Source organism: Enhydra lutris, unplaced genomic scaffold, assembly GCF_002288905.1.
Source record: "Enhydra lutris kenyoni isolate GAN:26980312 unplaced genomic scaffold, ASM228890v2 scaffoldscaffold66, whole genome shotgun sequence".
Lineage (NCBI taxonomy): Eukaryota > Metazoa > Chordata > Mammalia > Carnivora > Mustelidae > Enhydra > Enhydra lutris.
Window position 1 is genome coordinate 14,823,340 of NW_019154150.1, and position 23,070 is coordinate 14,846,409.

Sequence of the window (23,070 nt, forward strand, 5' to 3'; positions counted from 1 at the left end):
AGTGGCGGTTTGGTGCTCGCTGTCCTCCCGGGAGAAGATGTCTGGGTTCTGTGTCTTCTGGCCACTGAGGACTTGAACAGCGCAGAAACGGCATTGACCCGAAGCAGGTTTGGGCTGCGTGGCATTCTTGAAGGAGGCCTCTGCTTGTTTGCTGCAGTCCCCTCTGCTCGGGCTGAGAGTGGTCAGGGGGCAGGGGGCAAGCCTCAGTGCTGCTGGAGTGACGTTCTAGGTCGTGCCCCCCTCCGTGCCGAGCAGGATGCTGGCACTGGCACCAGGAAAACACTGGTGAAGAGCGAAGTTTTGTGGTCATTTCCTTGTGGTTTGCTGTGTGGCAGATTCCTACCACTTTCTCAAGGGAGTGCCTAAGGAATCCCGATTTCGTAACTTTTTTTCTCATCTGGACATTCCTTGAGGCTGTTACCCAACTGCAAAGTTCCTCACCCTGTCCCTGGCAGGTGGCAGGATCGGAAAAGAGCATATGGAATTCTCTGGGGTTTACCTGGTACCCTCATAGCAGGTTTTAGTTTCCTGAGCCCACGGGCTGCGGAGGAGCCTTAGTCCTGGTGCCTGCTGGACCAGGGCTGGGTTCTGTGTCTTCCGGCCACTGAGGACTTGAACAGCGCAGAAACAGCATTGACCCAAAGCAGGTTTGGGCTACGTGGTGTTCTTGAAGGAGGCCTCTGCTTGTTTGCCGCAGTCCCCTCTGCTCGGGCTGAGCGTGGGCAGGGGTCGGGGGCAGGGCTCAGTGCTGCTGCAGTGACGTTCTAGGAGTGCTGGGGTTCTGGTGAAGTGCTGCTGGAGTGAAGTCCAGCAGGGCTGGACCCCGCTGATGGCCAGGACGGAAGTGGCCCCATCCGTGTTTTGCACAAAAGGAAGTTTTCAGGTGTCAAGCACTAACCAGAAATGGTCATCTGGAAAAGCAGAGTTGGAGAAAACACCAGTTGGCAGTAGGAACCTAGCAAGAGCTTGATGGAGAGCCTCCGGCCAGGGGACTCTGTGCATGGTAGCACCCTGCTGGGCTGTGCCCATTCTCCAGCTGGTTCAAAGGCGCAGGCGGAGAGGCAGCGCCAACAGCACATTCCTCCAGTTTGAGAGGGAAATTGCCAGCTGCGTGGAGGGTGCTGGATGGGGGGTGTTTGTGACGTCTGCCCCAGAGCAGGCGCCATCAGGGTCCTGCCCTGGTGTCTGTGTTGACACAGGGTGGCCGGCAGCATGTGAGCAAGCCGTGTAGGACTCTCTGCTGTAGGTCACGCAGGAGGAAGGAGCTGACCCAGCTTATCAGTACTGGCTCAGCACTGTTTGCTCATGGTGTTCATGACCTTGGCCTCCAGCCTGGGTTTGGTTAGTGGTATCCATGGCCACCCCATGCAGGCCTCCAGCGATGTCAGTTGCTTGGGGTGGTCTTCTGACTGGGGTGCAGGGACCAGCATTAACCCAGGGCGGGTCGAGGACAAGGCTCGCCTAGGGCCTGTGTTCTTTTGGGGTCCCTTTGCTGCTCTGCCCACTTCTGGCCCCTGTCCCCAACCCCTTGCCATCCCCAGTCTTCTTGTATCTGAGCTTCCAGCAGCGCCTCTCCTGGCACTTCCTGCTGGGTCCTCTCTGTCATGCTCGTATATGCAAGTTCCTTACCTGCTTGAGGTTCACGCATTTACTCAGCAGACCGTGGTTAAGCTCTCAATCGTGGAGGGGGTGTCACGGCAATCAGGCCCTCCCATGATAGCTCTGTGACCCGGGGGCATTTCTCCATCTCTAAAGGGTGGACAACAGTAATACTTCTGTCCTGGGATGAATGTAAACACTGAGGAGGCGATAGCCGTCCAGCACTTGTCAGAGTGCCAGCACGTGGTGAGCCGTCATCAGATATCCCGATGGTGGAAGGACACCAGAGATCAACTGAGTGTTCTAGCCTAGGGTCGGGTGGATGTTTATGGCATCCAGGAGTTCGTGCTTATGTCGGTGGACGAACCACTTGGCCTCCCTCCCTGCCTGGTGTGTTAAATGGGGATCATTTGTACGTAGTGGAGCTGTGCTGGGTTTTGAGTGAAATAGTCCAGTCTGTTGTGAGATGCCCAGGGTAGCAGGTGACATGTTGTAGATACTCAGTAGGTGTTTCGTTTCTCCTTCCCCGCGTCTTCAGGAGTTTGCCGCCGTGCTCTGCTCTCGGCCCACCTTGGAAGGGAAAGTGACTCAGTAAAACAGTCACACTGGCATTGTAGTGAGTGGTGGTGATGAGCAGTGAAATGTAACCAGACTGTATTGTCTGGTTTGAGCTCTTGGCAGTGCTGCCCCTCCCCCACCCACAGTGCACACGCAGTCACTGGTGGTGACTGGACAGACTGCTGTTGTAGCGGGCCGGCCTCTGCCACCACACCGTCCCAGAGCCCAGCTCCTGGGGCTGCAGTGACAAACCAGCACTTTGCACTGAGAGGAGCGGTAGCCTCGGTCAACCCATTTGCTTCTGGCCTGAGACCACGGCTGCTTATTAGTTGATGCCTTTCCTTTGAACGCTGCTTCTTTCTTAGCAGCTTCCTTCCTCATCCCTTTGTGTCCCATTGGACTTGAGACTGCCGTTTTCCAAGTGGCTTCTTTCCCCCAGCCCCAGGGACGTGGGAGAGAAGGGGAGGCGATACTCTGGGACCTTTGCTTATCTTGGGGTGACCAGATATACCCTGAGGCTTTAATGTTTTCATCCCTCTCTGTGGTATTGGTTAGACATGAGCCAAAATCTTCCCTTTTTTGAGTATCAGTTATGTGTTGGTCCCCAAAGAAGGCTCCACTGCCTTCCTGTGACGTCCATAGCCCAGGTGGGAGGGGACGTGGGCCATTTGTAGAATTACATTCATTGGGGCGCTGGGTGGCTGAGTCATTAAGTGTGTGCCTTTGGCTCAGGTCAGGATCCTAGGGTCCTGGAATGGAGCCCTTCCCCTATCTTGGAGCCCCAAGTCAGGGTTCCTGCTTAGCGGGGAGCCTGCTTCTCCCTTTCTCTCTGCCTGCTACTCCCCCTGCTGTGCTCTATGAAATAAATAAATAAAATCTTTTTTTTTTTTTTTAAAGAATTACGTTCTTGGGGTGCCTGGGTGGCTCAGTGGGTTAAAGCCTCTGCCTTTGGCTCAGGTCATGATCCCAGGGTCTTGGGATCGAGCCCCACATCCGGGCTCTCTGCTCAGCGGGAAGCCTGCTTCCTCCTCTCTCTCTCTGCCTCTCTGCCTACTCTCTCTCTGTATCAAATAAATAAAATCTTTTTTTTTTTTTTAAGATTTTATTTATTTGTCAGAGAGAGAGGGAGAGAGAGTGAGCACAGGCAGACAGAATGGCAGGCAGAGGCAGAGGGAGAAGCAGGCTCCCCGCCGAACAAGGAGCTGGACGTGGGACTCCATCCCAGGACGCTGGGATCATGACCTGAGCCGAAGGCAGCTGCTTAACCACCTGAGCCACCCAGGCATCCCAAATAAATAAAATCTTAAAAAAAAAAAAAAAAAAAGAATTATGTTCTTTATGGCCTAGGCTGTGGCTGTTTTTGGTGGGTCATCACCCTATTCCTATAGCCACTTCAAGGGCTACATCAAAATAGTTATTTTGTGTGTTTGTTTAAGCCAAGTAATGTGTGTCTTATGGATCTGGTGGTTAATCCACTTGGGCTGTTGGGCCAAGTCTGAATGAATTTGAAGATAGGGGAAGGACAACAGCTGCGCCAGGGACGAGGCTGTAACTTGGGAGGAGAGTGGATGTCGGGGAAGGGCGTCCAGAGTCCCTCTTTTCCATAACTGGACCGAAGTGGCGCTTGGTTTCCTTACAGATCTACCACCTGAGCACATTTTCATGACAGTTATCCAAGTGAAAGTCATAGATCGTCTCTGTGGGGATGGATGAGTACATTTGTGTGCTTTTGATCACGGCGGGTTTTGGACTGGGGGACTGCTGTGTGGTCTGGGGAAGGCTCGGTCAGGGTTCGAGGCTGTGAAAGAAGGCTTTTACACTATCACGTAACGGGGCAGTGGTTGGAACAGAGTCTGTGTAGTTTCTGTACATGTGGTTGCCTATTTGGTAACTTAAAATATTGAGGTATTACTTACATACCATAAAACTCAGCTACTTTAAATGGACAGTGTAATGCTTTTGAGGAAATTCTCAGAGGGGTGCAGCCATCACCCTAGTCCAGCCGTAGAACATGTGTATGCCCTCCCCATGTGAGCTCCCTCATGCCTGTTCCTGGCTAGCCCCATTCCCACTCCCAGCCGCAGCCCCCGCTAAGCTGCTTTCTATCCCATTTGCCTGTACTGGATACCTCATAGGAAGGCATCCTAAAGGTATGGTCTTTTGTGTCGGGCTGCTTCTGAGTGTAGGCTGCCGAGGTCCCTCCACTTACTGCGTATACCAAGCCTCCATTCCTTTTTACAGCTGTGTAACTCGCCAGGGGGCAGATGTACCACATTCTGTTTATATGTTCACCAGGAGAGTGTCATTTGGGCTGTTTCCACTCTCTGGCTCTCATGAGTAATGCTGCTGTAAACATTTGTGTGCAAGTTTTATGTGGACATAGGTTTTTTTTCTCTTGTGCAGAGGCCTGAGGAACTTGTCAAGTCTGTGACCTTAGGCCATTCATCTGACTTCTCAGAGCCGGAGTTTCTCTGCCATAAAGTATGGGGACACAGGTGTCTAACCCACCAGCACTGTGAGTGGCCAAGGCACGCGGGGGCTGCTGCCATTTAAAGATGTCCCCCTGCCTTTGGGGCGCTTGAGTGGCTCAGTAGATTAAGCCTCTGCCTTCTGCCCAGGTCATGATCCCAGGGTCCTGGCATCGAGCCCCACATCAGGCTCCCTGCTCAGTAGGGACCTTGCTTCTCCCCCCCCCCCCCCCATTCATGTTCTTTCTCGCTTGCTCTGCTCACTCTCTCCCAAATAAATTAAAAAAAAAAAAAAAAAATGTCCCCCTCATCAGCGTGCTTTGCCAGATTGGCCTAGTCTGGGAGTCTGCTCGCTGTCTTCCAAGGGAAGGCTGACGGGGAAAGCCGCAGTCTTTACACGGGCGGGCGGACTGTTGTCCTGCTGGGCCTCGGGGAGGAGCAGGAAGGCCCCAGCTGGAGAAGCAGGCGAGAGACAGTCCCTGCAGAAGGAAGGAGGCACATGTGGCACCAAGCCAAACCAAATTCAAAAGCATCTAGACAAAGCTTTAAATAAAGGACATTTGTTTGTCATGCCTGGAAACTTAGCCCCAGTGCTGACTCACTTAGAATTTCACAGGGGTGGGGGGCATTTTTTAAGCCTGTGGCTTTCAGGTTCTGAACCTTCCACTCCTTGCCTTACCCGGGGGTAGGACAGACAGTAAGTACTTACTAGATTGACTTCCTGGAGGATGGGGGCCAACTGTAGGGATGCTTTTTCAACTGGCACCTGCTGTTACTGGTCAGAGTGAGAGAGAGATAACCCACTGATTTGTGGACTCTGCCCTGACACCTCAACTGGGCATATTGAAAGCTTATTCAATATGTTTAGGGTTTTTATAAATATTATAGAAAATAAAATTCACTTTTTAAAAGATTTTAAGGTAAGAGGAGAATTTATCAGGGAGGGGACTTGGAAGCAGGTTCTAAGGTTGAAAAGCAATGTTCTAATTAATTAAAGGACCTGTGAATAAGCTAGAACACGTAGCCAAACAACCCCAAATGCAAATATTATGGGCAGTCATGAATATCTTCTCTCCATTCAGGGATATCGGTGACTTGGTCTTTGTGTTGTAAGGGAGCGATGTCTCCTGAGGTCTTGGCGCTTGCGCACGCACACATGCGTGTGCACACACACAACACTTATAATTTTTTTTTAAAATATATTTATTTATTTGACAGCAGGAGGGATTACAATTAGGAAGAGAGGCAGACAGAGAGAGGGGGAAAGCAGGCTCCCCACTGGGCAGGAAGCCCGATATGGGGCTCGATCCCAGGACCCTGAGATCATGACCCGAGCTGAAGGCAGAGGCTTAACCCACTGAGCCACCCAGGTGCCCCACACACTTATAATTTAATTGTATATATATGCACTTTTGTCTGTATACACATATATATTTGTACATGTGCAAAACATTTATTTGCTTCAAAGATGTGTAAAACTGACAGGAGAAATGTTACCAAAATTAGGTTAAGAAGTGATGAGAGCTACTCTTGCACACAACTTGAGGAGACTCTTTCCACCACGATGCAGTACCTAAGTGAGCAGTGAGGACTGCCAACCAGAGTTTTTTGGAGAAGCCTGATAAGGCCAAAAATGTCAAGGGGGCCTTGTTAAGTCCTGTTATGTGATGAGAAGGCACGGGTTCATCGGGAGAGCGGGTCGTATGCTGGAACCTTCTTGCCCTCCACTCCATTGGTCAGGCTTGCAATTCTGCGTCTGACCTCCTAATCTGGCCGCTCCATGGCCTGCCCCACCCCTGCCCATTTCTCCCACTGCTGCCCTGGGGCTCCTTCCCAGGTGCGTGTCTGATCTGACCCTGGAGTCCCACCTCATCCCCCACCCCTGCTGATCCTGGCCCCTTGTTTTCTTTCCCGCGGGTGTTTCTCTTGGGCCTCAGGTGGTCACCTGGAGCTTCCCACTGACAGCATCTCCTCATTAGGCAGGCACTCGTCTCTCTTCAAGGCCTGCTCTCTGTAGATATTGGGGATTTCTTGGCTGGCATCTCAGGTCTATGAACAGGAACTGTAAAACGGCTGCCAGCATTTATTCTCAAAAATGTCTGGGGCATGGTTTAATTTGCATAAAGTTTGCATTGCTGATTTTCAGCCAGAGCTGCCCACCCCTCTCCCTCGGAGCTGCACCCTCCTCCCTCCCCCAGTTATTTGACAGCCCAGTACAGGCCTTGCTGTCTCTGCTTGGCCTGCCCAGGGCCACTCATTCCAGTCTGGCTTACTGATTTCACCTGCCCACCCAAGGATAGGCACTGGGTTCTTCTCTCATTGCAGACCATGATTTAGCTCCTGGGAAGGCATTCCTTGCTGCTGTGGGCCTCCTGCTACAGGTGGTTGTGTGGCTCTCTGCCTGACTCGTTATTCCCGTAGTGACCTCAGCCGCTGCCCCCCTTGCCAGTGACTGCATTAAGGCCGCCCTGTCGTGCTTCTGACCTTCTGTCACATGCACCTGTCTTTGTGGGGGACAGTAGGCCTAAGAAGTGGAGTGCCCGTGTCCCCTCTGTTCTGGTGAGAAGCCCAAATCCTGTCTTTCTGATTTACCTCCCATCCCATCCTGTCTCTTAACTCTCTGAGCAAGAGAGACCACTTCTCTCCATTTTACAGCCATTTAAGATTGCCTTGGATTAATCAACAGCCTTGACTACCCCCACCCCCCCACTTCTCTGTACTGTAGCCAGAATTTTTTCTGAAATACAGCTCTTAGGTGGACACTTCCTCTTTGAGAATGGCTTCTGCTGTCCCATCATGGAAGCCCAGGCTCCTTAAACGGACTTGCCGGGCCTCACACACCCTGGGCCCCGGCCCAGCGTTACCCGGAAGGGGCATGTGGGTGGCCTGTGCCTCGGAAGGAGCAGGTCTTCCGTCCTGGTGATCACAGAGTCTGCTGCCCTTTTGAGACACGTTAGTTTGATACTGCAGGAGGGGTGCTGTGTGTATGGTGTATCAGCTTTGCTACTGTGGGCATGTTAAACTTCTTTTTCTAGGACTTAGACCCTAGTTTGTTCATGTTACTGTGGAGGTTTATGGCTGTGCTTTTACTTTAGTGTTTGTTTTTTCAACATCCTTTGAGTGGAAGTGGATTGATGTGCTAGCGCTCCTTTGGTCAGAACTAGAGCCTCCCTTTGGAATGTCGTTCCCATGGAGAGAGAAACAGGACCATGGTCTCTTGTAGATTGAATATCTAGAAAGTCTATGCTTGGAAGGTGCAGCCTATACTTGGCTTACTGTTTAAAGGCATTGTTGGTTCTTTGCCCACTTCTTTGTTCTCACCCCAGCCCCCTCATTTCTTGGAAGAGGAACCCAAGACACACAATTACAGGGCTTGTCCAGGGCCTCATGACCTTGGTAGAGTCTCCTGTGAAAACCTAAGCCTCAGAGCCCTGGCGCCGGGGATCTCTGTCCTACACCACAGATGTTTCTTGCTCTGTTTCTGGGTCCTGAATATTGTTGATGTGTGCTGGCCTCAGCCTTGCCCTTGTGTTCTCTATGGCTCCCTAGCTCACGATGCAAGCCAGACTGGCCAACGACGTGCAGTCCTGCTGTGCAGCCATGACCTTGGTCGGGTCCTTCACATCTCAGTTTTCTCATCTGTGGAATGGTCATCATGACAGCACCCACCCTGCAGGGCTGCGGTGAGGATTAAGGAAAAAGCACATTAAATCCCCCGGACTTAGTAGAAACTGTGTGAATGTTAACGGCTGCCCCTGTTGGGCATCTCTTCTTAGACTGACATCACCATTTGGTAGCTTTATGACATCAGAGTAGTGACTTAACCTCTCTGGGCCTCAGTTTCCCATTTTATTTTTTAAAATATTTTATTTATTTATTTGACAGAGCGATCACAAGCAGGCAGAGAGGCAGGCAGAGAGTGAGGAGGAAGCAGGCTCCCTGCTGAGCAGAGAGCCCGATGCGGGCCTTGTTCCCAGGACCCTGAGCGGAAGGCAGAGGCTTAACCCACTGAGCCACCCAGCAGTTTCCCATTTTAAAATGGGGTTAGTGTAAGTTCCCATCCTGCCGTATTTATCAGTCATCCATATAGAGGGCTATTGAGCATGGCCCGGCCATAGGAGATGTGCTCAGTAAAGGTCTGCTGCTGCTGCTGTTAGTGATTTCTCTAAAAAGTTGCATCAGGGAGGATCCCAGGACCCTCTATTGTAGTCAACTGTATACGTTCTGAGAAATCTTTTAAGTCATTTTTCCCCCATCAGTACATGGTCACTACAAAAAAAAAATTTTGAATTTGTAATGCTATCTAAATGTCAATATTTTTATGACTCTTCTAATTTTTTCCTGTGTTTTTATTATAAATCAGTACATCTTCTCTTCATTAGGATTATATATATAATATTATATATAATATTATATATATAATATATATGTATATATTTATTTATTTAACAGGGAGAGACACAGCAAGAGAGGGAACACAAGCAGGGGCAGTGGGAGAGGGAGATGCAGACTTCCCGCTGAGCAGGGAGCCTGATGCGGGGTTCCATCCCAGGACCCTGGGATCATAACCTGAGCTGAAGGCAGAGGCTTAACCCACTGAGCCCCCCAGGCACCCCAGATTACATGTATTTTTCAGAGCATTACTGGAACAACAATACACATCCTTTAATAGCTCAGTCAGCAGTGGTTTTTCATTTATGCCTCTGACTTCCAAAGCTGGGCTCTCTCAAAGGCCTGGGGACTTTTGGAAGGTCTCTCCCTCACTCTGCAGCCCTTACTGAACGTGAAAAGTCACAGCTGCCCTCCTATCCCTGTGTGCGTGGCAACAATATGTATCTGGTTCATGCTAGGAAAAAACTCGCTGGTCCAAGTGTATACATACTATTGGGTCAATGGTTAAAGCACATTAAAGCTTTTTGAAAATTAGCTTTAGAAAAGGAAACACGAGGGATCTTTGTGGTGGTGGATACACAACCAACACAGTAATAGGACTGGGGGCATGTTTGCACGCTCAGACGAGTAAGAATTAAGCTGGGGAAATCCGAGTCAGCTTTGTGGATTGTGTCAGTGTCAGTGCCCTGGTTGTGATATTTCACAGAACGTTACCATCTGTGAGAAACTGGGTAAAGGGTGTTAGGGACCTCTGTATTATTTCATACATCTGCGTGTGATTATCTACACATGATTAACTCAAAAAATTCGCCTAAAAATAGAAGTGTAATTTCTGATTAATACAATCCCAGAGGAAAAAAGGCAGCTTGGAATCCTGCTATCTCCTGTTTGGGTGACATGGAGACCGATTCAAGTCTAGCCTGGTTTTCTTTTTCTCCACATTAGCCAAGTACTTGGTCCTTTAAGTTAAGGGCTGGGGTAGGCAGTAAGTAGGGCCCCCTGGTCACAACAGCGGGTTCCACACACAGGCCTTTTGTTACCGCTGGGATCTGTTTCTTGTTAATGAACTGGGTGTGCCGATGCTTGTCTGTGGGGCCAACAGGCTGGGGGGGCCTCCTGCATCTTTTCCTGCAATGCTGCCGCAGAGCACAGTTGTACCCCCCACCTCGCTCCCGTGAAAACAAACTGGAATCTTCTCTTAAGGATTTCTCCTGCCCTGAGTTGATGAACAATTTAGAGCAGTTTGAGCTGTCTTCCACCTCCATCAAGTTAAATTCTGGTTTAAACCAACCCTTACATGAAGCTCTCTGGTTTTTGCTAGCAGGGCAGCCCCCACTGGAGGCCAGGGAAGGAAAGCGCCTGAGGCAGCATACTTCCTTCCAGTCCCACAGAAGTGTCTGGTGGAGGAGAGAGCTGGAAGGGGGTTTCAGATTTGGAACCAGATTTCAGATCTCCTTAAGCTAGAAAATCATTCCAACGGGTCCGCTTTCTCTGAGCTCATTCACTAGGGTGATCTTTACTTGCATTTAATAAAATATTTAGAGACCTATCGCATTCCTCTTGCAGCTTGCCATTAACAATGCTACGGAGGTTGGCTTAGTAACCCACTTGATTCCCAGCTGCCTTGCCTGGGCCGTTACTGAACGTGGGTCATTGTGAAAGCTGAACCAAGTCTTCGGCTCTTAAGGAATTATTTTGTAGAATCTTAGTTATAAGGAGTTACCAGGACTTTATTAATATGGCAGAAGTGGCAACTTTCAAATAATTTTTCACTTGGGTCCTAGAGGGACTTACGTTTATTCCTTCCTCCACAGAATAAAACCTGTGACACCCTTCTTGGTGTTTGCAGAATTGCAAATCGATTCCTTGCCATGGATTTATAATAAAACCGCCCTGCGATTTTTCCGCAGACTTAAGTGTTCTTTTGTGGCACGACCTTTTACTCCAACAGAAGGAGAACAAAGACCGACGCCCCCTCAGGTGGCCCGCGTAGCCTCTCATGACCACAGCCAATTAGATACGTGGTGAAATACCAGTCTGCGAGCTGTGTATTGGTCCGTGGCAGGAATGGTATCAGCCTTTTTGGTGTGGATTAAAAAGAATCGACAACCCTAGTTTTCATGGTAGGGAAACTGGTTGCCTTGCCTTAGAATTTAGGCTGTTTGGAGAGGGGAGGGGAGGGGCTGCACCGTTATGAAATGATCAGCTAAGATTGTTATTTATTTATTTATTTATAAGATTTTACTTATTTATTTATTTATCTGATGGGCAGAGATCACAAGTAGGCAGAGGCAGGAGGGGGTGGGGGTGGGGAAGCAGGCTCCCCGCTGAGCAGAGAGACCCTGCGGGGCTCGATCCCAGGACCCTGAGATCATGACCTGAGCTGAAGGCAGAGGCTTAACCCACTGAGCCATCCAGGCGCCCCCTAAGATTGTTATTTAATAATTATACCAGTAGCCCGTTTCTGAAGGATCCTACTCCGTCCATGTGGTTGGGTCGCTGTGGTTGGTGAGCTCTAGACCCTCGGGATGCTTTCTGATCCCTCACACACTGGTGGCTGTGCTGCTGACCCGTTTCAGTTTGCTGAGTTTACATGAAGCCAGACCCCTTTCTAATCCAGCGTCTTGTCCCCCGTGCCACCCCTATATGTGTGCACGAGCGTGGCACACATAGACACATACGCACAGTCAGAACCTTGCAGGATTGGAAGTTACCCCATCCTCTGAGCCCCCCCGAGGCTCTTCTCTGGAACTGGGAAATGAAATCTGGTGGTGCCGAGTGCAGTGTGGGTCGGACCCAGCCAAACCAGCGACCCTTTGTGCCCGACTTAAAGGCTGCTTTATTAGATGGGTTATTTGTTTGGCTGGTTTGTGACATCCGTAGCTCATTGCCACTTTTGTTTCTTGCAGTTTTATGTGCTGAAAGAGTTGGCCAGATGACTAAGACGTATAATGACATAGATGCTGTCACTCGGCTTCTTGAGGAGGTAAGTGCTTCTGGCGAGGCCGAGGGCTGCTTATGATTGACTGATTATAACTTACATTGATTAAAGCATACATGGTTGTTGGTCTCAGTGAAGAGTCCCCAAAATGGGGCCCTCTTGGGGTACAAAGCAGTGCCTTTGCTTTTTGAACTGATAGCTCCGCAGGTCTTTGTAGCTGTAACTTTGTACAAGGTATGTTAGATCTTTAAAAGGAATGTATAAATGACACAAAATAGGAATGTTTGCTAGAAGACCCAATTTAAGACTTTTAAAAACCCTGAAAGTATTTTGTAATGCTATACTTTAAGGGTATCCAAAAGCATCCAAAGAAGACATCATCATGATATCTTTGTAGTTTTTTGGAACTTAACTCAGGTTAAAGGGATATTACACAGCATAGAAATAACCACACAGGACCGAGCAGGAGTGGTGGAACCCAGAGTTTTGGGAGGCATCTTTGATTCCCACTTCTATGTATCTCCTCTCCTGTATTTTTCCCATCAGAACATCCAGTATTCTCACAGCTGCTCTGAGGGGTGGACTGTTTGGATTCCCCCCTGAGTTCCCCACCTGCCTAGCCATCCGCTCCCCTTCCTTCTCCTGCAGCTGGTCCTCTCTCTGCTCATGGACCCGGTTGGATGCGTATGGGCAGAAGCTGAGACTTCTCAGTCACCTGCATGTCACAGCAGTAACCAACAGGTTGGCCCCAAATAAGTGATGTTACGTTTTTGGCCATGAGACAGGGCCATTGCGAGGCATTTTGGGGCACAGGCCTTCTGGTGGTACTCCAGTTGCTGCCATTATGGTGGCTGGCGTTAGGCACTTGGGAGGCTAGCTTGGTTGGCACCAATGACGACTTTTTTTTTTTTTTAAGATTTTATTTATTTATTTGACAGAAAAAGATCACAAGTAGGCAGAGAGGCTGAGAGAGAGAGAGAGAGAGAGAGAGAGAGAGGGAGGGAGAAGCAGGCTCCCTGCTGAGCAGAGAGCCAGATGCAGGGCTCGATCCCCGGACCCTGAGATCATGATCTGAGCCAAAGGCAGGGGCTTAACCCACTGAGCCACCCAGGCGCCCAGCATCAATGACTTCTGAAAATGGTTCATCACAGACCCCTTCCCACTGGTCCTTTCCCCCCAACAGTGCCATGCTGTTTGGGTACCCTGGTATTTCCAGCATCTACTCCTTAGTCCACACTGTTAGCTGTCAGATCTTCTGAGGAGGCTCTGTCTGGACCGTTCTTTTTATTCCAAGCCCACTCCACTCCTCCAGCCCACAGAGCCTCAGGAGGGAGGTTTCTATTTCTCTCTGTAGCCGCCTGCATCCCAAGCCCGTGTGACCTCTTTGCCCGCCCCCCGCATACTTATAGACACTTAGAAGTCCTCACTTTGGCAACCAAAGCTACACACAGATCCCATTCTGAAACCCCCTCCAGCTTGTCACCAGGGACCTCCCCCATCCTTCCCTGGCCTTGAGTGTTGTGCGGCAGGGCTCATGGGGACCTTCAGAGCTGTTTGTCACCACGGCTCCAGGGGTTCTGTACCCCCGTGAGCCCTGAGCATGGCAGTCATCCTACAATTCCCTTTGTCCTGTTCTCCTAGCCAGATTAGCTGGAAGCTTTTCCAAGGTGGGGACTATCCAGGACAGGGGCGCTGGGTGGGTGGGGAGGTCTCTTCCCTTATAACCTTGGAAATGATAGGCCCTTTGCAAGTGTCTGCTGCTGTTGTCATGCTTGTTATCAAGGGTGAATTGTTTCTGAGAACTGTGTCTTGTCAGTTCTGCGGTAGCTCTCCGCCACGGGTGCCCCTGGTTTGGGTGAAGGGACCCGAATCAGAGGACAGAAGCAGCCCAGGGCCACACAGCTGCTGTGCACCCCAGGCTGGTAACTGCAGCACCTGGGACTCATGCTTTTGGCTTGAGCGTTGACTGCCCTATTCATTTTGTGGGGAGTATAGTCCATTGGCTGTCAGTGGGACTTTTTATAAAAACACAAACAGGGTCATATTTTTTATGGGATGCTTACTCTGTGAGTGTCCGCCCCCTGCCGTGCTTGGTCCCTGCTGAGCTGGCACTGGCGGTGCGGAGCCCCGTCTCTGCTCGGACGTCTGAGGATTGCTCCCAAAGGAGCGGGGCCTGCAGCCCTGCATGCAGAGCCTGGGTGTCTAGTTCCCCGTCCCCCCAGCTCATCTGCTCAGCCAGGGTCACTCCCCAGATGGCAGGCTGTCCTCTTTAAACAAAACAAAACAAAACAGAAAAAAATCCAAAAAACCTGAGCTGTCAAGAAGAAAGAATATTTGTGGGGCGCTTTCTTTGGGTGGCTTTGTGCCCTCTGGGTTCTGTTTTTAGCAGCTCATTCTGGCATGGTCTGTGTGTATGTGTGTCTCATTTATAATGCCATTCTTCTCCTCGTCCTGATAAGAACCACCTCTGAGTCACTGCCTTTCTTCGGAACTAGGCGGTTCCCCGGTGAAAGGTGAACTGCGTTGGTCACCGGACCATGGTCCTGGGCTGTGTTCTGCTTGGCTTGGCTTTGGTTCCACTTCCTCTGATCATTTGCTTTGGTTCGCAGGCCGGCCACATGCAGGCAGGGTCAGGGGGTGGGGGGTGGGGGGAGAGAGAGAGAGAGAGAATGTGTGTGTGTGTCTGTGTGTGTGTACACGTACTACACACAGGATGCCAAAGGGCAGCCCATGGCGGGTGGGGAGCTTTTGTTTCTGCCTCTAAGGGGGAAGAGGATTCCGCAGCAGCTCTCCTTGGCTTCCTGCCTTTGGATTTACCTTTGGGCAGAGCTTGCCTCCCGCTACTCTCTCCCCCTCGTTTGGAGAGGGTTGTTCTGAGGGCCCCTTAGTCATGCTTTTGATGCTGAGATTGGTGAATGAGATGAGTCAGCCGCCAGGTGTGGGAGGCTTGCTGCTCTCCATCTCCGGGGGCTGTTGTCAGACAGCAGGGGCGCCGCTGGCAGAAGGGGCCGAGCCAGGTCACTGTCTCTTTAAGCAAAGCAGGGGCAGGCAGAGCGAGTGAGCCCTAGGAATGAGCTCCTCCTCCTGGCTGCATTTCCCAGCTGAACGAGGGAACCCGGCTCTTTTAATAGTTAATTTCCAAAGGCCTAAATTCTTTATTTGTAATCTCTCATGCTCACTGTAGTTTAACCCAGTGGTCACTTCCTAGCTGCTTTCCTGTTTTTAGCTATAAACATTTACCATATTTTGGCTGGTTGTGTAATATATGTGAATGTTTCATTTCTGGAATCGTTCAGGAGAAACCAACCAGTCTGTCCTCTTAGTAAAGAAAAACCAGAGCTACTTCACTAAGTTTTTAGTTACTGTAACTTTTAAATGAACTATTTTTAGGTAACTTTTAAGTCATCTCCACATCCAGCGTGGGGCTCGAACCCACAGGCCTGAGAGCAAGAGTCTTATGCTCTACCACCTGAGCCAGCCAGGTACTCCCCTTAGATAACTTTTAGACACCACAGAACTTGTTTAATTTTTTCATTTCATCCATAAATAGTTTTACTATAACTTATCCTTTTTTTAACCCCCTGCAGAGAGTTTTTGTTTCTGTTACTATAAAGATTCAGTTTTTGGTGTAGATGGGGTGAAAGCTGTCCCACTGTGGGGCAGGGATGGTGAGGAGAGCCCCAGGTCTGAGGTTTGGGGTGTCATGGGGAGGGCGAGGGGCTTCACTGAGTGCACATCCCATTTGTTTTTCTTCCCCTGCCCGTTGCTCTTGGGCTCTCTTGGGCCTTTGTGTGCCATGGGAAGCCCTCACCATCCTTCGGGTGCTCCAGCCGGCCTTACCCAGCAGGCTTTCGTAACTGTAATTTTTGCTTGATTTGTTTGCCGTGGGGTTTGCATGCAGACTGTGGCCAAGACATGCGGAATGTCTGCGCTTGTCGGAACTTCCCACTACACATGCATGGTTGCAGCGTAGACCCAGGGAGGCAGTGAAGCCTCTGGCCTTAAGTGCTTCCTGGGTATTCAGTCTGAGAATTTGTTCTGGTAGATTCAGTGGGCTTGAGTTAGATGCGTGGAGACCACACTTCCAAAGAGAAATTGACACTGGTATTGCCTTTTTAAGTGAGGGAGAGCCAGCCGAAACCATTTGCACAAGATGCTGGTTTTGAGTCGGACTGGAGAGGTAGGTTCCCTCCCACCATTCCTCTGGGTCCTTTCCTCCACGTACCCAGTAAACACATAGGTTGAGTCTCAGAAGTGATGAAGGGCCACCGAGCAGAGGACCATCCTTGGAAGACTCTGTGGCAAGCACAGATGAGTTCACAGAAAGGAAAATCTCGGTTCATTGGCTAGAGTCCCTGGTCCCCCTTGTGCCTTGGTAGGCTCAGATTGTGGGAATAAGGTGGAGGTATTTGTGGGCCCTGTGATGTGACACCTGGCTGGCTTCTGGGGCAACCGTGACAGCAGTGACAGGTTTCCAGACTGTGGGAAATGGAGTGGGGAGTGGCCATCATCTGTGCGAGAGAGAGTGCCAAATCGCATCTAGAGTCTTCCCAGACGGCACTCCAACCTCCATTGCTCGGCTCCTATGTCAGTGAAATTCCTGTGATAAGCAAGGGGTAAAGTGTGCTGCTCATGCACAGAATTATTCAGTGGGCATATAAAAAGTTAGAAATACAAAGTGCCTTTGTTTTCTTCATATCGTACAAGTCTGAATCATAATGCTAGGAGATTTTTTCAAGGGTAGCTAACAGCCAGTCTGCCCCACACCCCCTCCCCACCTAACAGAGGAGGGAACTGGGTTCCAGGGATGTTCAGCCAGAGCCCAATCTCACCGCTGTGGAAGAGAAGTGTTCCCCTGGAGCAGGTAAACTTTTGACCAATATCCACTGTAAGGAACGCATCTCAGGTTGCGACTCAGTACTCCCATAAATGAGTATATGACAAGCGAAAGCATAAACATGAAATAATACCCTCGTTATGTGGAATGCACTTTGGTATTTCAATCTTGTGCTGTTGAATTTCATTTAAAACAAATTATCAGTTGCCATTACAAAAATGATTCTCAACCTACTCATGGTTTATAATGTATGTTTGGAAAAAGCTGACCTAGAGTGTACCTGATCCTTGTTAAATGGAAGCCATTGGCCCAAGGTCATATGGTTAGTTAGTAGCCAGTTAGAAGCTAAGGCTCCTCCCTCGCTTTTTTTTTTTTTAAGTTCTATTTATTTATTTGTCAGAGAGAGAGAGAATGTGTGCGTGTGCACAAACACACACACACACACAAGCAGAGGGAGAGGGAGAAGCAGTTACCCTGCTGAGCAAGGAGTCTGGTGGAGGAGTTGATCCCAGAACCGTGGGATCATGACCTGAACTGAAGGCAGATGCTTAACTGACTGAGCCACCCAGGCCTCTGCTTCCCCCGCCCAGCTTTTCTCCTTCTCTAAACTCCACATTCCCATTCCTCTTCTTTTTACTCCAGCTGTATGAAATTAGCACAAGCTTCATAAATGATTTAGTTTCCCAGAGCTCCCCTCCCCTTGCTAATCCTACCCACAAGGGAGCAAGTTGAACCTAACCACAGTGGCAAACAGTTTCTCAGCACGGAGGAGTCAGCATTCGGTGATGGCGTCTGTCCTGCTGTCTGCACTGTCAGGAAACATCTTTCCTTCTATTATATAAATAATATAAATACATATATATATATGTATTTATTTATTTAAAGATTTACCTATTTTAGAGAGAGCACAGAAGTGGGGAGTCGGGGAAGGGCGCAGGGGGAAGGGCAAAGGGAGAGGGAGAGAATCTCAAGCAGACTCCTGGCTGAGCACAGACCCTGACATGGGGGCTTGATCTCACAGCCCTAAGATCATGACTTTACCCGAAGTCAAGATTCGGCTGCCCCACCGACTGAGCCACTCAGGTGCCCCACAGCTGTACCTTTATATGCCACTAAAGATCTTCCTTGGTGTAGGTGCCTGGGTGGCTCAGTGGGTTAAGCGTCTGCCTTCGGCTCAGGTCATGATCTCACGGTCCTGGGGTCAAGCCCCACATCGGGCTCTCTGCTCAGCAGGGAACCTGCTTCCTCCTCTCTCTGCCTGCCTCTCTGCCTGCTTGTGATCTCTGTCAAATAAATAAAGATCTTCCTTGGTGTACTGTTCTGAGGCATATAAGTGGTATCATCAGCTGAAATAAAAAAACTTCTGTGTCCTTAACACAGTCTTTGTCCCTGAGGTAAGGCAAGATTTTATGCATTATCTCCATTTTGAAAGTTTTTTTTTTTAATTTTATTTATTTATTTGATAGAGAGACAGCAAGAGAGGGAACACAAGCAGGGGGAGTAGGAGAGGGAGAAGCAGGCTTCCTGCTGAGCAGGGAGCCCGATACGGGACTCAGTCCCAGGACCCTGGGATCATGACCTGAACTGAAGGCAGACACTTAATGACTGAGCCACCCAGGCGCCCCTCCATTTTGAAAGTATTTTTAGAAGTTTTTTAAAAGTTTGTTTTTTTAATAATCTCTACACACAACGGGAAGGCTCAAATCCCCCAACCCTGAGATCAGAAGTTTCAGGCTCCTTCCACGGATCAGGTCCTGATCTCAGGGTCCCCGAATCCATCCCTGCGTCGGGCTTTATGCTCAGGGGAGAGTCTGCTTCAGATTCTCTCTTTCTCCCTCCCTTGGATCCTCCCTCTTGTGCAGGCATGCTCTCTCTCTCTCTCAAATAAATACATAAATAATAAAAAATCAACCTAAGTACCCTCCATTAAGTAAAAGAAACGTGCTGTTGGATTTCAGAGTAACTTTGGCCATTTCTGTTTCGCATGAAGTAAAGACAAATAGCTCTGTAAATTCCACTTTCGTATGTTCTAAGGAGCCTGCCTCCCTGCATCAGCTCTTTGCTTTATTGCAAGAGCACTGTGGGATTCCTGTGCTCATTCATTCATCCAGCAGGCAGCTACAGAGTATTTCCATGTGCTGGGCCATAAGGGTACAGAAGCCCAGCCCTCAGGCGGACAGATTGTCACGTGATTTCACAGACACCCAAAGCCGCTGCGGAGGAATGTTTTTTGGAAGCGCGTTTCTCTGGTAGGAACAGAGACTTATAGTCCTTGGGTTGTCTCCCATTGCCCGAGGTCTGCATAGCTCTGACACCTTCTGTAGGCAGAGCATCCCCTTCTTTGAACAGGTATCAAGTGTGGGTACGTGGACGGCGAGTTAGTTCAAAATGTCCTGTTTTCCTCAGTTGACGATGAGCGCCCTGGGCTCCTTTGGGAAGCACAGGTGTTCTGAACATCTGTTCTCACCTTTGCCTTTTATAGAAAGAGCGGGATTTAGAACTGGCTGCTCGGATCGGCCAGTCGTTGTTGAAGAAGAACAAGACACTAACGGAGAGGAACGAGCTGTTGGAGGAGCAGGTGGAACACATCAGGGAGGAGGTGAGCTGGTGTCAAGGGCCAGGGGCCGGCGGGCTTGCGCTCAGGCTCCAGAGCTGTCTATTCTGGGGTGGCCTCCTGCAGGCAGAAGGCTGCCTTCCTGCTGCTGCTTCTGTTCATGACCCTGCTTCAGACAGTGTGGACCGCGCCAGCTGGGGTAGGAACAACCTTCACCTGCTCACTAGGGCCAGAGTAGCCAGTGCCACCAGGCCTGGCTGTGTGGGGTCAGCACCTGTCCCCGTGCCCTGAGAGTCCAGGTCCTCACACAGGCTGCAAAGTATACTTAGCCTGTGAGGAGTGCACGCAGGCTAAGACGGCGGTGAGCGGGGGTTCCTGGGGCAGGTGGGCACAGGCAGGCCATAGGGGAGCCCTGTCGGGAAGAGGCTAGCCTGTGCTGCAGAGTAGGGCAGCGACGGCACATTCTTCATTCCAATACGATTTTGTGTTTGTAAAACAAAATGAAAAAAATAGGCTATTGGAGTCATGGTAGGAACCCTATCATTTTCATGACCCAAACCTTGGCTGAAGGGCATCAGTGGTCAGGGCTGGGGTGCTGAATGCTTTAGGCTTATCTTACTGGTCTGGGGTTTCGGAGGAGCAGCACTAGTTTTCTGGAAGGTTGTGGTGTGGGTAGGACAAGGGGGGCTCTGCCGAGTCGGGCAGGGTGGCTGGAACGGGCTTAGGAATTAGAGCCGGGCCCTACTTGGTTGCTTCTTCCCCATCATCCTGTTCTTTCAACTGCAGATTTTAGCTGTGAGGACTTTCACTTGACCTTCTTCTTCTCCTGGTTTTCCTTATTTTCTGTCAGAAACCTTCTAAGTGGGAGCGGATGCCCGGACTCATGTCTTTCAGATTTATTTAGACCTTGTCCTCATGGAAGCTGTTCCCACCTATTATTGCCTGGGTTTGGTAATGGTTTTAATGTTGACGAAACAGACTTGCCAATATCTGAGAAAAGTTTTCACCCCGGACGGCTTCCTCTGGAAGACGTTCGGGTAGGATATGGTCATGTTTGGAGAAGTCAAGTTGCCCCCTGCTTTCCTGGCACCCAGCATCATGGCCTGACCTCCCCTTCTCGCAGGCATTAGGGAGCAGAGGACCTGCCATCCAGGGGACCAATACATGGTCGCCCACTGTCCCTCGTGTGCTGTTCCTCCACATGACTGCCCTTGCCGGGGGTTCCCTCACATTACACAGAGAGTACCCACCTATTTGGAAGTGGAAAAGTGTCTTTTTCCTTGGAAAAGCTTTGAATTTGGAAGCTGTAATATGTTCCCCTTTGGCACATCATTAAATTGTCAATGTAGATGTTAGAACTAAAGCTTTTGTGCACATAGAATTTGCTTCTCCGTGGAAGTCATAAATACCCACTGTGTTGGGTAGGAAAGCTGGGAACAACTGTAGACCCCAAATCAAATTAGAAACAAGAAAGAATGACAACCAGATTGTAATTCTCGCTTAGAGCACCGGTTCCCTGCTAATCAGAAGTGAAAACTTTTATGGCACAGGTTTGTTTGCTTAAGATGTTAAGTATAAATTAGGCGACTTGCAAAAACTGTCCTAGTTATCAGTATGGCCACTTCCTGATGGCTGCCTCCTTTCTCCCTGTGTCTGAAATTGCTATCTTGTGGTCACTGAGTACAGAGCAAGGTCTGGCCAGGCTTGGCCGCGAGCCCTGTAAGAGCGCAGCAGTCACAGGGTGGAGCTGTGAGTGTCGCAAGTATGACAGCGAGGGTGGGGAAGCTGCTCGTAGCTGCCCACCCAGAGCTGGCGTCGCCAGGGGCCCAGTCCAGGGTGGCGTTGCATTTCAGCAGAAGTGAATGGCCTCTTCTTTCGCTTGGTAACACGATCTCTTTCTCTGGCCATTTGCCCAGCTGGTCATCTGGCTACTTGCAAAGCCCATATGCTGTCTTGTCCCCCACCCCCAAACCTCATTCCAGAGCCTTCTAGTCTCCTCTCACCTCCTCTCTGAACCAAAGTAAAAACCATAAACTTAGGCAGAGGGTTTTCTGTCAAAACACGGTTACTGTATTCTTCTTCAGTGGGATCAAATGCAACCTCTCTTCCTTGAAAAGCCCAAAATCGATGACCCGCCTTCACTTTGGGTGAGGAATTAAACAGACATTGTCACCCAGCAGCAAGTGTCTGGACATGTCGGGGGCTCAGTGGTGCTCAGAGCTGAATGCTATCCGCCCCCCCCACCCCGGCCCCACTGTGTCTGTGCAGGTGTCTCAGCTCCGGCATGAGCTGTCCATGAAGGATGAGCTGCTTCAGTTCTACACCAGCGCCGCGGAGGAGAGCGAGCCCGAGTCCGTGTGCTCCACCCCGTAAGTCACAGAGGGCCGTGTCTCTGGGGCCTCGGTGCAGGCAGCTGGCTGTCACCTGTGTCCTTGGCAGTCCCTTGGCAGGGTCACTTCCCCAGTGGCTCAGGTCCACTGCTCCCGGCCTTCCCCAGACCAAGCATCTCCATGTGCCTCCGACAGATTGGATGATTTCAGCAGGACGTGGAAGGAGACAGGGTTATTTGTCAATTTAGATTGATCCGGCCTGGTCACGGGTAACAGGTGGGCCCTGAGGTTAGGTAGAGGATAGGATGGGTTCTGGAGCCAGAGATGCCACGGCGAGCCCCTGGGACAGAAGGTGTGGAGACTTCTCAGAGAGTCCTCAGAACCTTATATCAGGAGCATGAACTCTAGAGCCCAGTGGTCTCAGTTCAGACCTTGGCTCTGTGGTTTCCTAGCTGTGTGCTCTTGGTTAAGTTACTTAACCACTCTGTGCCTGTTTCCTCTTTGTTAAATGGGAATCCTGATAGTACTTGGTTCAGAGGGTTATGAGCATTAATTGGCTTCATACCTGTAGAGTACTTAGAACTAGGCACACAGAATTGCAATGTAAATATGAAATAGACTTCTAGGCATCTGGAATTGTGTGTCAGCTTCAAATAGTCGATTCTGCTGAGTTGTGAGGCCATGTGGCAGCTGCACACGGTGGCCAGAGGGTGGGGATGGGGGTCCTGAGTGCTGGTGAGCCTATGTGGCAGCAGGGGGCCACCATCACCCCTGCATGGTTCATGGTCACCCCTCCCCCCACCGGAAACGGTACTTGGCCAGGTGCAGGGAGCCAGTCTCTCTTTCTGGAGCGAAGTTGCACTTTCTCCCCCAGGTTGAAGAGGAATGAGTCATCCTCCTCCGTCCAGAATTACTTCCATCTAGATTCTCTTCAGAAGAAGCTGAAGGACCTCGAAGAGGAGAACGTCGTACTTCGATCGGAGGTCAAGTGCACTCCCTGCCCTTGTTCCCTCTGGAGGGTGGTGGCCCCCTTTGCCTTATCTGGCAGGAGGAGCTGTGCTTACAGCGCCGTTCTCAAGGGTGACCATCTGTGAGAGAGCCACCTGAGCTCCACTCACTGCAGCACCCTGAGCCTGGCTGGCATGCCTCCTCTGAGCTGGGCATTGGCTTCTGGGGAGCACGTACCTGTCCGGGGGACCGAGGGCTTGGGGATTCTCCGTGTGGGTGGGCAAGAGTGGCAAGCCCCTCCTCCTCCAGTTAGGGCAGGCTCCGTCGGTGGTGTCTCTTCGTGGTGTCCTCTAGCTCTGCCATGGAGATGACACTGAGGCTTGTTGCCGCAGGTCACATATGCTCTGAGGGAATATAGTACGTGAGAACTTGGAGACAGATTT

General features: G+C 50.3%; 1 protein-coding gene across 9 annotated transcripts in view; it reads left to right on the top strand.

Annotated features, from left to right (window-relative positions):
* Positions 1-23,070, top strand: part of LOC111158987 (trafficking kinesin protein 1) — a 183,955-nt gene that overhangs the window by 128,211 nt on the left and 32,674 nt on the right. For 8 of the 9 annotated variants that reach the window (XM_022521337.1, XM_022521343.1, XM_022521334.1 and 5 more), the window contains 4 exons: positions 11,927-12,003; positions 19,278-19,394; positions 21,618-21,718; positions 22,554-22,662. In XM_022521337.1, the coding sequence (XP_022377045.1) occupies positions 11,953-12,003; positions 19,278-19,394; positions 21,618-21,718; positions 22,554-22,662 (378 nt within the window). In that variant the 5' untranslated portion in view covers positions 11,927-11,952. Of the gene's footprint in view, positions 1-60; positions 108-11,926; positions 12,004-19,277; positions 19,395-21,617; positions 21,719-22,553; positions 22,663-23,070 lie in introns of those variants that run through there. The other variant, XM_022521338.1, reaches the window with a different exon arrangement.